General features: G+C 38.4%; 1 protein-coding gene across 2 annotated transcripts in view; it reads right to left on the minus strand.

Moving 5' to 3' along the window:
* Positions 1-15,000, minus strand: part of LOC144957001 (uncharacterized) — a 47,746-nt gene that overhangs the window by 4,793 nt on the left and 27,953 nt on the right. For both annotated transcript variants that reach the window (XM_078887909.1, XM_078887910.1), the window contains exons 5-10: positions 10,194-10,442; positions 8,965-9,152; positions 5,693-5,800; positions 4,568-4,739; positions 2,856-3,047; positions 970-1,137 (exon numbers count right to left, since the gene is read on the minus strand). In XM_078887909.1, coding sequence (XP_078744035.1) covers positions 970-1,137; positions 2,856-3,047; positions 4,568-4,739; positions 5,693-5,800; positions 8,965-9,152; positions 10,194-10,442 — 1,077 coding nt within the window. The remainder of the gene's footprint in view (positions 1-969; positions 1,138-2,855; positions 3,048-4,567; positions 4,740-5,692; positions 5,801-8,964; positions 9,153-10,193; positions 10,443-15,000) is intronic.

Below are 15,000 nucleotides of genomic sequence, written 5' to 3' on the forward strand. Positions count from 1 at the left end.
ATGATGATGATGATGATGATAATGACGACGATGATGATGATCATGATTATGATGATGATGATGATGATGATGATGATGATGATGATGATGATGATGATGATGATAATTTATATTTTTTTTATTCAACATTTTTCACAAAACCGCAACAGCTTAGTAATCACTTAACCAACAATAAACAGCATCAAACAACAACATCCAAGAATATTGCACAACAACAATAACAACAATAACAACAACAACAACAACAACATCCAAGAATAGTGTACAATAACAACAACAATAACAACAACAACAGCAACAATAACAATAACAACAACAACATCCAAGAATATTGCACAACAACAATAACAACAATAAAAAAAAATTTTTTTTTAAATAAAAAAATTGAGCTTTTATATAGCGCAATATCCACTTAACGTGCTCAAAGCGCTTTACAAGGGGTCCCTGGTAAACAGCAACATTTAACATGTAGGACGAGACATGACGCCTGTTAGGCGATATTACAATTTTTCGGACAAAGACAACGCTGTTAACGGCCAGGTACTCATTTTACACCTGAGTATGGTGAGAGAATGTGAGTAAAGAGTCTTTTCCAAGGACTCAACTATGCGTCGAGCGAGGCTCGAACCCAGGACCTTCTGATCCGAAAGCGAGTGTCATACCACTAGACCACATAGCCGCACAATAACAACAACAACAAGAGCAAAAATAACAACAACAATAACAACAACAGCAACAACAACATCCAAGAATGCGACCAACAGACCTATGACCAAAGCAGTGCATACCACTAACCACATAGCCGCACAATAACAACAACAACAAGAGCAAAAATAACAACAACAATAACAACAACAACAACAACATCCAAGAATATTGCACAACAACAATAACAACAATAACAACAACAACAAGAGCAACAACAACAACAACAACAACAACAACAGCAGCAACAACCGCGTATCTCACCCATCCCAATTCTTCCGGAAATTCTCCGATAGCGTTCTGTGACAAGTCCAGATACTGTATGTGTTTGAGGTCTCCGATCAAATCCGGTATTTTGGTGATTTCGTTGTTGTGTGCGTCGATATGCTCCAAGTTCTTCAGTTTACAGATGTCTGGAGGAAGCGTTTTGATCTGTAAATAGATACAACGAAGTTGAGGTCACTCAGGTCTTTGTTATTGTTTTTTCACCATCCAGGCTTATGAGTTATTCCCACTTAACTGTATTAACCAGACTATCACCTTTTAAGGTTAAACATAGTTTTGTGTTTTGGTCAGTTATACTTCCGGATGGCAATGTTGTAAGCTTCTTAGACAAGCGCATACTATCTATATGGGAATTGTTATGGACTTATAAACGTCGATTCACGCTAGGAAAGCGTTGCTCCCCTTTGTTATTAGCTAATTGATTTTAGTTACAGTTAATTAGTTATAATTCATTAAATCCATTGTTTAAAATATTATTTGTGCTGACAAATATCAGAGTAACATGCCCTAGAGAAGAATGCACTCCTTGTTCCATGCTTTCCATATTTGAGTTGTTTTATTCAGTCTTATACTTATAATGTGATATATATGTGTATACTCTAACTTATATTCAGTAATAAATTGTTCTTTCACATATAATCACTTAACGCTTCTGTGTTGAGTGATTCCACAATATTACCAATTGGATTCAATAGTCTGATGTCACGTCGCCCAGCAACAGCGATCAGCGTAGTTCTAAACAAAGAAAATTTGTACTTTTTTATTCTTCATGCTGGCTAAAACTTTTCATATGTCATGTGATCAAAATGTATAGATAGTTCGAAGATGACGTCACTCAGGTCATTGTTATTGTTCTTTGCCATCCACGTTTATGAGTAATGCTCATTGAACTGTATTAACCCGACTATAAACGTTCATGGATACACACAGTTTTGTGTGTTGGTCCATTATACGTCCGGATGGCAATGTTATGAGCGTCTCAGCCAAGTGCATACTATCTATAAAAGTCAAAACATGATCATAATTATAATGTCTTTCTCCTCCGGATACGCTATTATGCTCGATGGAGAAATATTTCATAAGGGCATCCGCCATCGTTCCGATAGTTTAGAGCCAGTTGCTATGTTACTATGCGTTATTACGAGGGAAGTGACGTCATGACCGTTGAAGGCAATCTGGTGCCCCGTCAAAAACACAACAGGAAGGACATCGTAAATAAATTAGGTACATTACGTACACAATTGAGCCGTGATGAGTGCAACCATGCACTCACTCCCAGATCCTTCAGTTTACATAAATTTTAAAAATTGAACTTTTATATGGCGCAATATCCACTAAACGTGCTCAAAGCGCTTTACAATGGGCTCCTGGCCAACAGCAACACTTAAACCATGTAAGACGTGACATGACGCCTGTTAGGCGATATTACAAAAAAAAATTCCGGACAGAGACAACGCTGTAAACGGCCAGGTGCTCATTTTAACACCTGATTACGGTGAGAGAATGTGAGAAAAGAGTCTTTTCCAATGATTCAACTATGCGCTTAGCGAGGCTCGAACTTAGGACTTTTCTATCCGAAACCCGAGGATCATACCACAAGACCACATTTACACCCAGAGGATCTGATCTGTAGTTGACAACCCGTTTTGTTTTGTTTTTTTTTTTTTTGTTTTTTTTTTTTTGTTTTTTTGTTTTTTTTTGTTTTTTTTTTTTTACTTGAGCAAGAAAAAGTTGCCCAACGGAGCCATTAGAGCTGGAGGTTATCTTGTTTTTTTTTTTTTTTGTTTTTTTTTTTGTTTTGTTTTTTTACGCGCACTTCAGAACTTGAAAAAAAAAACCAACAAGATCAAAGCACAAAAGGCTACCTGATTGTTGGCAATTTTAAGCGTGACCAGCAGTCTACATTTACAGATGCCCACGGGAAAAGAATCGAGCCGGAGACTGTTGAAGTCAAAGTAGGTCATCCGTTTGGCGTGCTCTCGCTCTCCGATGAAGTTCAAGGTCGATTTGGAGTCTTGACTCGGGAGGAAGATTGGATTTTCTGCCAAACTAAGTACCTGTGGGTGGTGGGGGGGGGGGGGGGGGGGTGGAGGGAATTGGAATTTATTTTGATTTGTTTTGATTTGTTTAATGGAAAATCACATTATGGAAGTTCGCAATGAATGTTGCCGCTATCAGAATTACACAAATGAAAAGAACAAATGTTTTTATGTAATCTCGTATTCAGAAACACAGTATGGTACTCACAATCCATGGCAAAAATATTCGAGTGATATTGCTGCACAAAACACACACACACACACTCTCTCTCTCTCTCTCTCTCTCTCTCTCTCTCTCTCTCTCTCACTCTCTATCTCTGTGTGTGTGTGTGTCTCTCTCTCTGTCTCCCCCTCTCTCTCTTTCTCTCTCTCTCTCTCTCTCTCTCTCTCTCTCTCTCTCTTTCTGTCTGTCTCCCTCTCTCTCTCTGTCTCTCTCTCTCCCTCTCTCTCTCTCTCTCTCTCTATATATATATAATATATATAATATATATATCCCTCTCTCTCTCTTTTATCTATATATATATATATATATATTATCGATCTATCTATCTATCTATCTATCTATTATATCTATCTATCTCTCTCTCTCTCTCTCTCTCTCTTATATATATATATATATATATATATATATAATATATATATACAAATATATATATATATATATAATATATATTCCCTCTCTCCCTATCTCTCTCTCTCTCTCCTTCACAGTTTGTCTGTCTGCCTCTCTCTCTCCCTTTCTCTCTCTCTCTCTCTCTCTCTCTCTGTGTGTGTTGTGTGTGTGTGTGTGTGTAAGTGTGTGTGTGTGATAATTATGGTTTGTTCGATTAACGAACTAAGTCTATTACATTATTTGTAAAGAAAGTTTGGGATTCTATTCATTGTGTATTTATAGAGGAGGTGGGTGAAGAAGGGTGAAATAAAGAGGAGGAGGGAGAGGAGGAGGAGGAGTCAAGCAAGGATGGTGGGAAGGCGGGGGGAAGAAGAAAATGGATAAGGAGGAGAAGTGATTGAGTAAGAGGAAAAAGAGGATACAAGAAACAGAGTAGAATGAATATGGCTGTGCTGTCTCTGTGGACGCTTGCCGTCAATGTGTGTTTTACTTCGAGTGTGTCAGTCTGTTTCTAGAATCCCGATAGTAATTTTTTTTTATTCCAACAGAGAGGAAACAAAGTAAAAAGTAGTCCATGGAGCCGGAGTTTATCCCGGTTTCTATAGCGTGAAAAGGACAATAGCAATTGCTTGCTACCCTTTGGATAGGACGCTAGTCTATCGCAAAGTAGTTTCTGCCAGGTCTAACAGACCCAGCAACCCATTAACTGGAGGGTAGACAGAGGGGGGGGGGGTCAGAAAATAAATATCGACTGTACCCGGGATGGATCTCGGTCCCTTTGCGTGTGAAGCGAGTGCTCTCCCAACTGAGCTATCAGGACCCCACTGAATTATCAAGACCCCCAGGAACGGAATAAAGAGGCAGAAGAAGAAAAAAAATGATGAGAAGAGGTAGAACAACTTATCTTATACGTGACATAACTTACTTCTAGTGTATTTGGCAGAAAACATTCCGTCAGTTGGTTCCCCCTGACCATCAGTTCCCTGAGGAACTCGAGAACTTCCATAGACTTGGGCAGGGCCGCCAGCTGGTTGTCTCCGACGCGGAGAATTTCTAAGGTCCGGAGAAGCTTCAAATCAGTTGGTAGGGTGGTCAGTCTAGCAGTTTGTGGGGCGGGGAGGATATAGAAGATACAGCAGCAGATCAGTGATTAAATCGAAGCGGCTATGGGGTCTAGTGGTATATATGACACTCGCTTTCGGATCGGAAGGTCCTGGGTTCGTCGAGCCTCAGCTCGCTCGGCGCATAGTTCAGTCCTTGGAAAAGGCTCTTTACTCAGATTCTCTCACCGTACTCAGGTGTAAAATGAGTACCTGGCCGTTAACAGTGTCGTCTCTGTCCGAAAAAAAAATTAATCTTATCGCTTAACTGGCGTCATGTCCCGTCTTAAATGTTAAGTGTTGCTGTTGTAAAGGGACCCTTTGTAAAGCGCTTTGAGCACGTTTAATGGATATTGCAATATATAAATGCTATATTTTATTTTTTTTAACTCAAGTTATGTCTTTTAGAATTTGATTTTAAGTATCAGGCTTATACTGACATAAATACCGTATCATATGCAACGTAATCCGGAAGACAAACAAAGAAGTAGATGATAATGATGATGATGATGATGATGATAAGTGGTTGATGATGATGTTGATGATGATGATCATAAAGAAGAAGAAGAAGAAGAAGAAGAAGAAGAAGAAGAAGAAGAAGAAGAAGAAGAAGAAAGAAGAGAAGAAGAAGAAGAAGAAGAAGAAGAAGAAGAAGAAGAAGAAGAAGAAGAAGAAGAAGAAGAAGAAGAAGAAGAAGAAGAAGAAGAAGAAGAAGAAGAAGAAGAAGAAGAAGAAGAAGAAGAAGAAGAAGAAGAAGAAGAAGAAGAAGAAGAAGAAGAAGAAGACGAGGAAGGAGAGGAAGGAGAGGAAGGAGAAGAAGAAGAAGAAGAAGGAGAAGAAGAAGAAGAAGAAGAAGAAGAAGAAGAAGAACAACAACAACAACAACAACAACAACAACAACAACAACAACAACAACAAACAACAACGACAACAATAAACAAATGACTTACTTGTTCATGGACAAATCTAGAATCCTCAACAATTGATGTTTCCCGAGGTTTTCATCAATGGCGGATATTTTGTTGTCTGCTGCTATGATGTCTTTGAGAGAGATGATTCTGGAACATGTAATTAACACGGTGCCAATCCAATCACAACATTGACCACATCAAATATTATCATTCACCATTTCCATACCACCTACAGCAAAATTGGCACGACACAATATGTGACCAGTCGTCTCAAAACGGTATTATGTATTATTACGGGATGGACCAGATGACAAAAAGTCAAATTAAAGTCAATCTGTTCAAAAATATGAAATCTTGGATTTTAGCACTCTATCTAAAATAACGGATTCATCCTCCACAATAAGACATACAAACTCAACCCAAATCGAATAATTTTGGTTATAAAGTCAATATTTAGCACTTTAACCATTCCGACTTAATACCGCTTTGAGGCGATAGATCACATATACATATTTTCTTAATAAAAATTATTTTGTACATCACAATGATCTTTGTTTAATTAATAAGAACATAAAGTTGTTTTGTAGAGAGATTGTTTTGAGTTTTTAAAAATCTTTGTTTTTTGGTGCTGGGTAAGCCTGCCATTTTGGTCAGAAAATAATCTTGACTTCACCATAATGTTCAGAATGTTCATCTCGACATAATACCGTTTTGGGGCAAAGTCCCAGGTTTGAGAGTGTTTTCCAAGTTGAGGGTCAATTAAATCGATCAATATTATTTGAAGTATAAGTTTTCTGGCCAAATTATTAAATATGGGTTTTTCCAGAGTACGGCAGATCTATTGTTTTAACTTACTTCAACCCCCGACGTCTACCGACAGACGTGCCAAATATTTTTCCGTCGTCTGTCTAGATTTGGTGTGATCTATTAATGTTGGTTGTTTTGTTTGTTTGTTTTTTGTTTTTTTTTTTTTTGTTTTTTTTTTTTTTTTTTGTTTTGTTTTTTTTTTTTTTTTTTTTTTTTTTTTTTTTTTTTTTTTTTTTTTTTTTTTTTTTTTGGTTATTGGCTGAAAAGGGTTTTGAGCCCGAAACGTTCCGTTTTTGGTATTTTGTTCTTTTTCAACGCTGTAATATCCATTTTTTGTTCATTACTTTTTACACTCCACTTCTTCTAGCTAGCTAAATAAATAATATAAAATAATATAAAATAAACTTCCATTTATTCATCCCATAATGGAAATTTGTCTCTTGGGTCTACTCCAAGGGAAGACTGGAATAACGCAGGGCGTCAGCCGCAATGTAGCGCCGCAAATTGAGCTAATTGGGCGAGGTTACTTGCTCACGGCAACACAACGCAAAGGAGGGTGATTTGAACTCGGTACCTTTCCGGTACGAAGCAAAGACCGTACCGCTGAACCACGCTGCTCCTACAAAGTATCACATCGATATAGATAGAATGAAGTTAACGTCACTCGTGTCTTTGTTATTGTTTTTTTTTTTTTTTTTTTTTTTTTGCCATCCGCGTTTATGAGTAATTTTCACTAAACTGTATTAAACAGACTATAAACTCTTAAGGTTACACATAGTTTTGTGTGTTGGTCCGTTATACTTCCGGATGGCAAAGTTGTGAGCTTCTTAGCCAAGCGCATACAATCTATAAACGTTTAAGGTTTCACATAGTTTTGTGTGTTGGTCCGTCATACTTCCGAATGGCAATGTTGTGTGTTTCTTAGCCAAGCGCATACTATCTATAAACGTTTAAGGTTACATAATATAGTTTTGTGTGTTGGTCCGTCATACTTCCGGATGGAAATGTTGTGAGTTTCTTAGCCAAGCGCATACTATCTATAAACGTTTAAGGTTACACATAGTTTTGTGTGTTGGTCCGTTATATTTCCGGATGGAAATGTTGTGAGCTTCTTAGCCAAGCACATACTATCTATAAACGTTTAAGGTTCCATTTGGTTTTGTGTGTTGGTCCGTTATACTTCAGGATGGCAATGTTGTGAACTTCTTAGCCAAGCGCATACTATCTATAAACGTTTAAGGTTACACATAGTTTTGTGTGTTGGTCCGTTATATTTCCGATGGAAATGTTGTGAGCTTCTTAGCCAAGCACATACTATCTATAAACGTTTAAGGTTCCATTTGGTTTTGTGTGTTGGTCCGTTATACTTCAGGATGGCAATGTTGTGAACTTCTTAGCCAAGCGCATACTATCTATAAACGTTTAAGGTTACATAATATAGTTTTGTGTGTTGGTCCGTCATACTTCCGGATGGAAATGTTGTGAGTTTCTTAGCCAAGCGCATACTATCTATAAACGTTTAAGGTTACACATAGTTTTGTGTGTTGGTCCGTTATATTTCCGGATGGAAATGTTGTGAGCTTCTTAGCCAAGCACATACTATCTATAAACGTTTAAGGTTCCATTTGGTTTTGTGTGTTGGTCCGTTATACTTCAGGATGGCAATGTTGTGAACTTCTTAGCCAAGCGCATACTATCTATAAACGTTTAAGGTTACACATAGTTTTGTGTGTTGGTCCGTTATATTTCCGGATGGAAATGTTGTGAGCTTCTTAGCCAAGCACATACTATCTATAAACGTTTAAGGTTCCATTTGGTTTTGTGTGTTGGTCCGTTATACTTCAGGATGGCAATGTTGTGAACTTCTTAGCCAAGCGCATACTATCTATAAACGTTTAAGGTTACACATAGTTTTGTGTGTTGGTCCGTTATACTTCCGGATGGCAATGTTGTGAGCTTCTTAGCCAAGCGCATACAATCTATTAAAGTTTAATGTTACATAATATAGTTTTGTGTGTTGGTCCGTCATACTTCCGGATGGCAAAGTTGTGAACTTCTTAGCCAAGCGCATACAATCTATAAACGTTTAAGGTTACATAATATAGTTTTGTGTGTTGGTCCGTTATACTTCCGGATGGCAAAGTTGTGAACTTCTTAGCCAAGCGCATACTATCTATAAACGTTTATGGTTACATAATACAGTTTTGTGTGTTGGTCCGTCATACTTCCGGATGGAAATGTTGTGAGTTTCTTAGCCAAGCGCAGTCTTGTGCTATGGGAACCACCTGAGAGAACCAGAAGCAGAGGCAGGCAGAATAAAACTTACATTGACTGTCTGCTAGATGACACAGGAATGGACAACACCCGGGAGCTGTGTACGCTTATGGAGGACAGGACAGAATGGCGAAGACTTGTGGCTCATGTTGAGCGCACCAAGGGGCGGCCTAAGTAAGTAAGTAAGTAAAGTAGCCAAGCGCATACTATCTATAATTGAACAAACTCACCTGTTAATACCAGTAGGGATGACTCTGATGTGATTTTTAGAGAAGTCGAATGTGATGAGGTGTTTCATTCGATGGAGATCTTCGGGCAATTCCGTGATGTTGTTGCTGGACAGGAAGAGTTCCTCAATGGCCTTCAGACTGGTGATCACGTCTACGTTGGTCAGTTGGTTGGCCGAAATGTCCAGTTTCTAAGTAATAAATAATAATGTGAAATTGAATGTAAGCTTCAATTTAATTACAAAAAAACCCAGATCAATTGAACGTTTCGGGTTTCCCTTTTATCAACAGAACAGGATGAATGAAACACCACAGATGGATGAGATGATGTGGTAGTGGCGTAGTTAAGATGAATGTTTCTAAGTCGGAGCGAGAATTCGGAAAAGGGAGTGGAGTATACAATTATGGTTTAATGATAAAGCTTGAGAATTTTTATAGCGCAAAATCCACTAAACATGTTCAAAGCACTTTACAAGGGGTCCAAAGCCAAAGCCAACGCTTAACATGTAGGAGGAGACATGACGCCTGTTTGGCGATATTACTCATTTTTTTTTTTTTTTTTTTTGCTGGCAGAGACAATGCTGTTAATGACCAGGTACTCATTTTACACCTGAGTATGGTGAGAGAATGTGAGTAAAGAGCCTATACATCGCTCAGAGTGGATCGAACCCTGGACTTTCCGCTCTCTCTCTCTCTCTCTCTCTCTCTCTCTCTCTCTCTCCCTCTCTCTCTCTCTCTCTCTTGCAATACTGTCAATTAAATGCTGGGAGGGGTAAAGAAACAAAAACAAAATGCAACAACAAATCAAAAGAAAAGAAAACGGACCAAAACAAAACGATATACTGTAAACCCACCTTTAGTTATTAAGACAATAAAACGGACCAAAAACAAAACGCTGTACTGTAAACCTACCTTTATATATTAAGACAAGAAAACGGACCAAAAACAAAACGCTGTACTGTAAACCTACCTTTAGATATTAAGACAAGGAAGAAAACAAACCAAAAACAAAACGCTGTACTGTAAACCTACCTTTAGATATTAAGACAAGAAAGAAAACGGACCAAAAACAAAACGCTGTACTGTAAACCTACCATTAGATATTAAGAAAAGAAAACGGACCAAAACAAAATGCTGTACTCTAAACCAAACTTTAGATGTACTGTAAACGTACCATTAGATATAAAGCCAAGAAAACGGACCAAAACCAAAACGCTGTACTATAAACCTACCCTTAGATATTTCAAGTCAGTGATCTCCTCCGGCAGCATTTGTATCTCGTTGTTGGCGACGTTCAAATCCTCCATCACCTTCATCTTACCGATGTCCGAGGGAAGCTTGGTCAGTTTGTTGTGGGAAGCGTTGAGGATGACCAGAGAGTAGGCTTGAGTGCACATCTCCTCTGGAAGAGCTCCCAGTTTGTTGTGGCTTATGTCGATCTCGTGAAGGTACTTGAGGAACCCGAGTTCTCTTGGAATAACCTTGGGGATTGTGTGTGGGGTGGGGGGGGGGGGGGGGGGGGGGGGGGGGGGGGGGGATGGAGAGAGTATATGAAATAAAATAGTAGTGGTTTAGGAGAAGTTGGAGAAGAAGAAAGGGGGGGTGTGAAGAAGTATAAGAAAAAGAAAGAAGAAGAATGAGGAGGAGGAGGAGGAGGAGGAGGAGGAGGAGGAGGAGGAGGAGGAGGAGGAGGAGGAAGAGGAAGAAGAAGAAGAAGAAGAAGAAGAAGAAGAAGAAGAAGAAGAAGAAGAAGAAGATGAAGAAGAAGAAAAAGGAGGAGGAGTAGGAGGAGGAGGAGGTGGTGGTGGTGGTGGTGGTGGAGGAGGAGGAGGAGAAGAAGAAGAAGAAGAAGAAGAAGAAGAAGAAGAAGAAGAAGAAGAAGAAGAAGAAGAAGAAGAAGAAGAAGAAGAAGAGGAGGAGGAGAGAAGAGAGAAGAAGAAGAAGAAGAAGAAGAAGAAGAAGAAGAAGAAGAAGAAGAAGAAGAAGAAGAAGAAGAAGAAGAAGAAGAAGAAGAAGAAGAAGAAGAAGAAGAAGAAGAAGGTCACGATTGGTCCCCATTAAATTAGATTCACGGATTAGCTATTCACTTTACGGTGTAAGGGCGATAACTCAGTAATAATTGACGTCTGAAGAAGTCGTTACTGAGTGGCATCCCTTGATTTTGTTCGCCTGCCTCGATTGCGGATCGAATCTCAGACATCTTGATTACAGGTCTATTTTTAGCATCAATTCCATCCCGCCCCCCCCCCCCCCCCCCCCCCCCCCCCCCCCCCCCAACAAAACTCCATTTTAAGACGATTGCTCACATATTGTGCATTATTCATTTTCAACCACATCACTGTAGACCAAACTGTATAGGCCGCTGACTGAGCAGAGGTAGACAACGGCGTTCCTTCACCAACGAGACATTCAAACATGAAAATGTGAAGGGGAAAGAAGAAGAAGGAGGAAGAGGAAGAGGAAGAAGAAGAAGAAGAAGAAGAAGAAGAAGAAGAAGAAGAAGAAGAAGAAGAAGAAGAAGAAGAAGAAGAAGAAGAAGAAGAAGAAGAAGAAGAAGAAGAAGAAGAAGAAGTAAATAGTAATAGTAGTAAATAATGAATTTATATAGCGCCTAAACATCCACGTTAATCGTGCTCTGCGGCGCTTTACATAATAAAAATAAAAATAAAAATGTTTAAAAACAACAAAATTAAAATCACGACACTACATGATACATAATAAGCATGCATACAAAAAACAGAATCAAAGCAACATCCATTTCATGAAAAATAAGCCTCGCGGAACAACTCAGTCTTCAGACATTTCCTGAAAGATGATAAGTTTTCACAGGACTTTGTCCGAGGACTAAGTGCGTTCCATAGGCGTGGAGCTATGAATGAAAAGGCTTTTTCACCGAAAGTGGATTTTGAGGTGGTAACTTTTAGAAGTTGGGACTGAGATGATCTTAGATTTCGAGTGGGTTCATATTTTTTAATCAGTTCCTGCAAATATTCAGGAGCCAATCCATCCAGACATCTAAAAACATAGCACAATATTTTAAATTCTATCCTATACTTCACAGGAAGCCAGTGCAATTCCTGGAGAACTGGTGTTATATGATCTCTTTTTTTCGTTAATTTTATAAGTCTAGCCGCTTTATTTTGAATTTTTTGTAGTTGATGAATTAATCTACTTTGACAGCCAATGAGAAGGGAATTGCAATAATCTAATCTGCTAGTAATAAACGAATTAACAAGCATCTTTGTAATATCTTCATCAATATAATGTCTGATTCTTCCAATGTTTCTAATGTGATAGTTACAACATTGGCATATTTTTTTAACATGATCTTCCATGGATAACCTTTGATCTAAATACACCCCAAGATTTCTCACACAAGAACTAGGTTTAATAGCATTTTCACCCACTAGTATCTCATTTGTAGATATTTTTGAGAGTTGATACCTATTTCCAAAAATTATCATTTCCGTCTTGTCATCATTAAATTTAAGTTTGTTTAGTTTCATCCAATCCTTTATGTTGGCAATGCAATTTTCCATAACAGATATTGATGACAGCTCTGGATCATTATTGAGTTTTGTATACAGCTGAGTGTCATCAGCATAAAAATGAAAATCAATGGGAAAGTGGATAACATATGAGAGAGGGGAGCAGTATACATTGTAAAAAGGAGGGGGCCGAGAATAGATCCCTGAGGCACTCCACACGTTAATATGGATGGAGTTGATACATGGTTTTCTATAATTACTGACTGAGTTCTTTCAAACAAATATTCCTTTAACCAGCCCAAAGCTGTGCCACTGATATAAAATTGATCACGTAGTCTAGTTAAAAGTAAATTTTGATCGATAGTGTCGAATGCCGCACTTAAATCTAGTAAAACAAGCATCGCAGCACTTTTATTATCTATATCATCTACAATATCATTAAAAACTTTAAGTAATGCCGTTTCCGTGCTATGGGAGGCTTTGTAGGCAGATTGAAATTTAACATTTAAGGCATTCGTCTCTAGATGGTTAATAATACGAGCAGCAACGACTTTTTCGATTAATTTTGAAATGAAATTTAAATTTGACACAGGTCTAAAATTATTTAACTCATTGCAGTCAAGATTTGCTTTTTTCTTCAGGGGTCTAACCAAGGCATGTTTCAGCATATTTGGAAAATCGGGCAACGTTAGACTTTCATTTACGATAGATGCAATTGCTGGAGCAAGATAATTTGAACATGATTTTATGAGCCAAGTTGGTGTTTTATCTAGCGGGCATGATTTATTAGGCATATCTGACAAAATATTTTTAACTTCCTCTATTGTTACGGGTTCAAACGACGTTAACATTTTATAACAGGTGTTCATAGATTTAGTTGGTCGTGTCGTGCAGGTAAGTGTTGTGTCCTCCTGTAGTGTCTCTTCCGTTGATGTTGATCTTCCAGGCGACGTCACGTGCCTTGTCATTGTTGTTGTTTTCATTGGTGAAGTCATGCTTGTTGTTTCAACTCGTGATGTCGTGCTGGGATGTAGATTTGTGGGGCTGTCGTTGTCTAGTTCCTGTCGGATGTTGGAAATTTTCTCAATGAAAAAGGTGTTGAATTTGTCACAGAGTTCTTTTGGAGATGTATTTGTTGGTAAATTATTTGTATTCGATGGTGTGATCATTTCTTTGACAGTATTATAAAGCTTTTTCGAGTCAAGTTTGCTTTTTATCAGAGTGTCCTTCACATATTGCCGCTTGGTACTGACTATTAATTGATTGGTATAATTTTTGGCTTTTTTATAAATTTGCTTGTGAATTTCAAGTCCAGACTTACGCCAAATACCTTCCTGATGACGTCTGTTATGTTTGGCCTTTCGTATTTCAGCAGTAAACCATTTGGAATTTGGTCTTAGGACGATCGTTCTGGACTTGAGGGGCGCATGATTTTCCAGACACTTATTGAGTGATGTGTAGAGGAGATTAATTTCTCTGTAACGCCGTGTGTATTTATAACGTTATTATTTATGTCCAACTCCCGAATTTGGTCCAATAATTTGGTGTGGTTTATGTTTTTCGTTTTTCTATAGCGGACTGTACGCCGATTTGGAATTGGGACAGGGACATTGATCTTAAAAAATACTGGGTGGTGGTCTGAAATGTCTGGGCTTCCGATCCTGATCTCACGAGTGGAAATATCTATGGACCGTGTGATAACGAGATCGAGGGTGTGTCCACCCTCGTGAGTTGGTCCTTTGACATTTTGTTTGAGATCGAATATTTCTAGAAGTTTGGTGAAGTTGTCCGAAATCTCGGCATGAAAATTAAAATCACCTAAAATAATAATTTCTCGATTCTCGGTGTTTTTTGCGTGGAGAAAATCTTCAAATTCTTTTATAAAAGTTGTATTTGTGCTCTTGTTTTTAGTTGATGGTGGTGGTCTGTAAATGGTTACGACGTTAAAATGTCTGTTATTATGACTAAAGTGAATTTCGATGCATTCGAATGAGTCGTAGTTTTGTTTTTCTCGTTTGATAATATTCAATTGGTCTCTAAAAACACACATCAAACCACCCCCACGTCTTTGGTCTCTGTTTTCTTGATGATATGAATAGCCGCTGGGGATTACCTCGTTTATGGTTATAGTGTCAGAAGATGTTAGCCAAGTCTCTGTAATAAAGAATAAATCCAATTTGTTTTCGACGATAAAATCATTTATAATACAGCTTTATTTCGCACAGAGCGGGCATTCAGGAGAGCACATTTCAAATTGTTTTCGTCATCTGTACTCCTTTGTTGTTGTTGTTGTTGTTGTCGCCGCCGTTGTTGCCGTAAAGTAATAAGATTGGATGGGGGTGGTGATGCTGATGATAACGACGATGGTGATGGTGGTCGTGGTGGCAACGATATGGAAGATGACAGCGATGACGAGGGTGGTGGTGCTGACGATAACGACGACGATAATGACAATGGCAATGATCGTGGTTTTAAATCAATTGTTGTGTATGTGGGTGGGGGTCGTGATGGTTTGTAATGGTGGGGGTGATGTGGTCTGTGGCCAGTGAAC

This window comes from Berghia stephanieae, chromosome 11 (genome assembly GCF_034508935.2).
Source record: "Berghia stephanieae isolate SIO BIC M18660-M18661 chromosome 11, UCSD_Bste_1.3, whole genome shotgun sequence".
Lineage (NCBI taxonomy): Eukaryota > Metazoa > Mollusca > Gastropoda > Nudibranchia > Aeolidiidae > Berghia > Berghia stephanieae.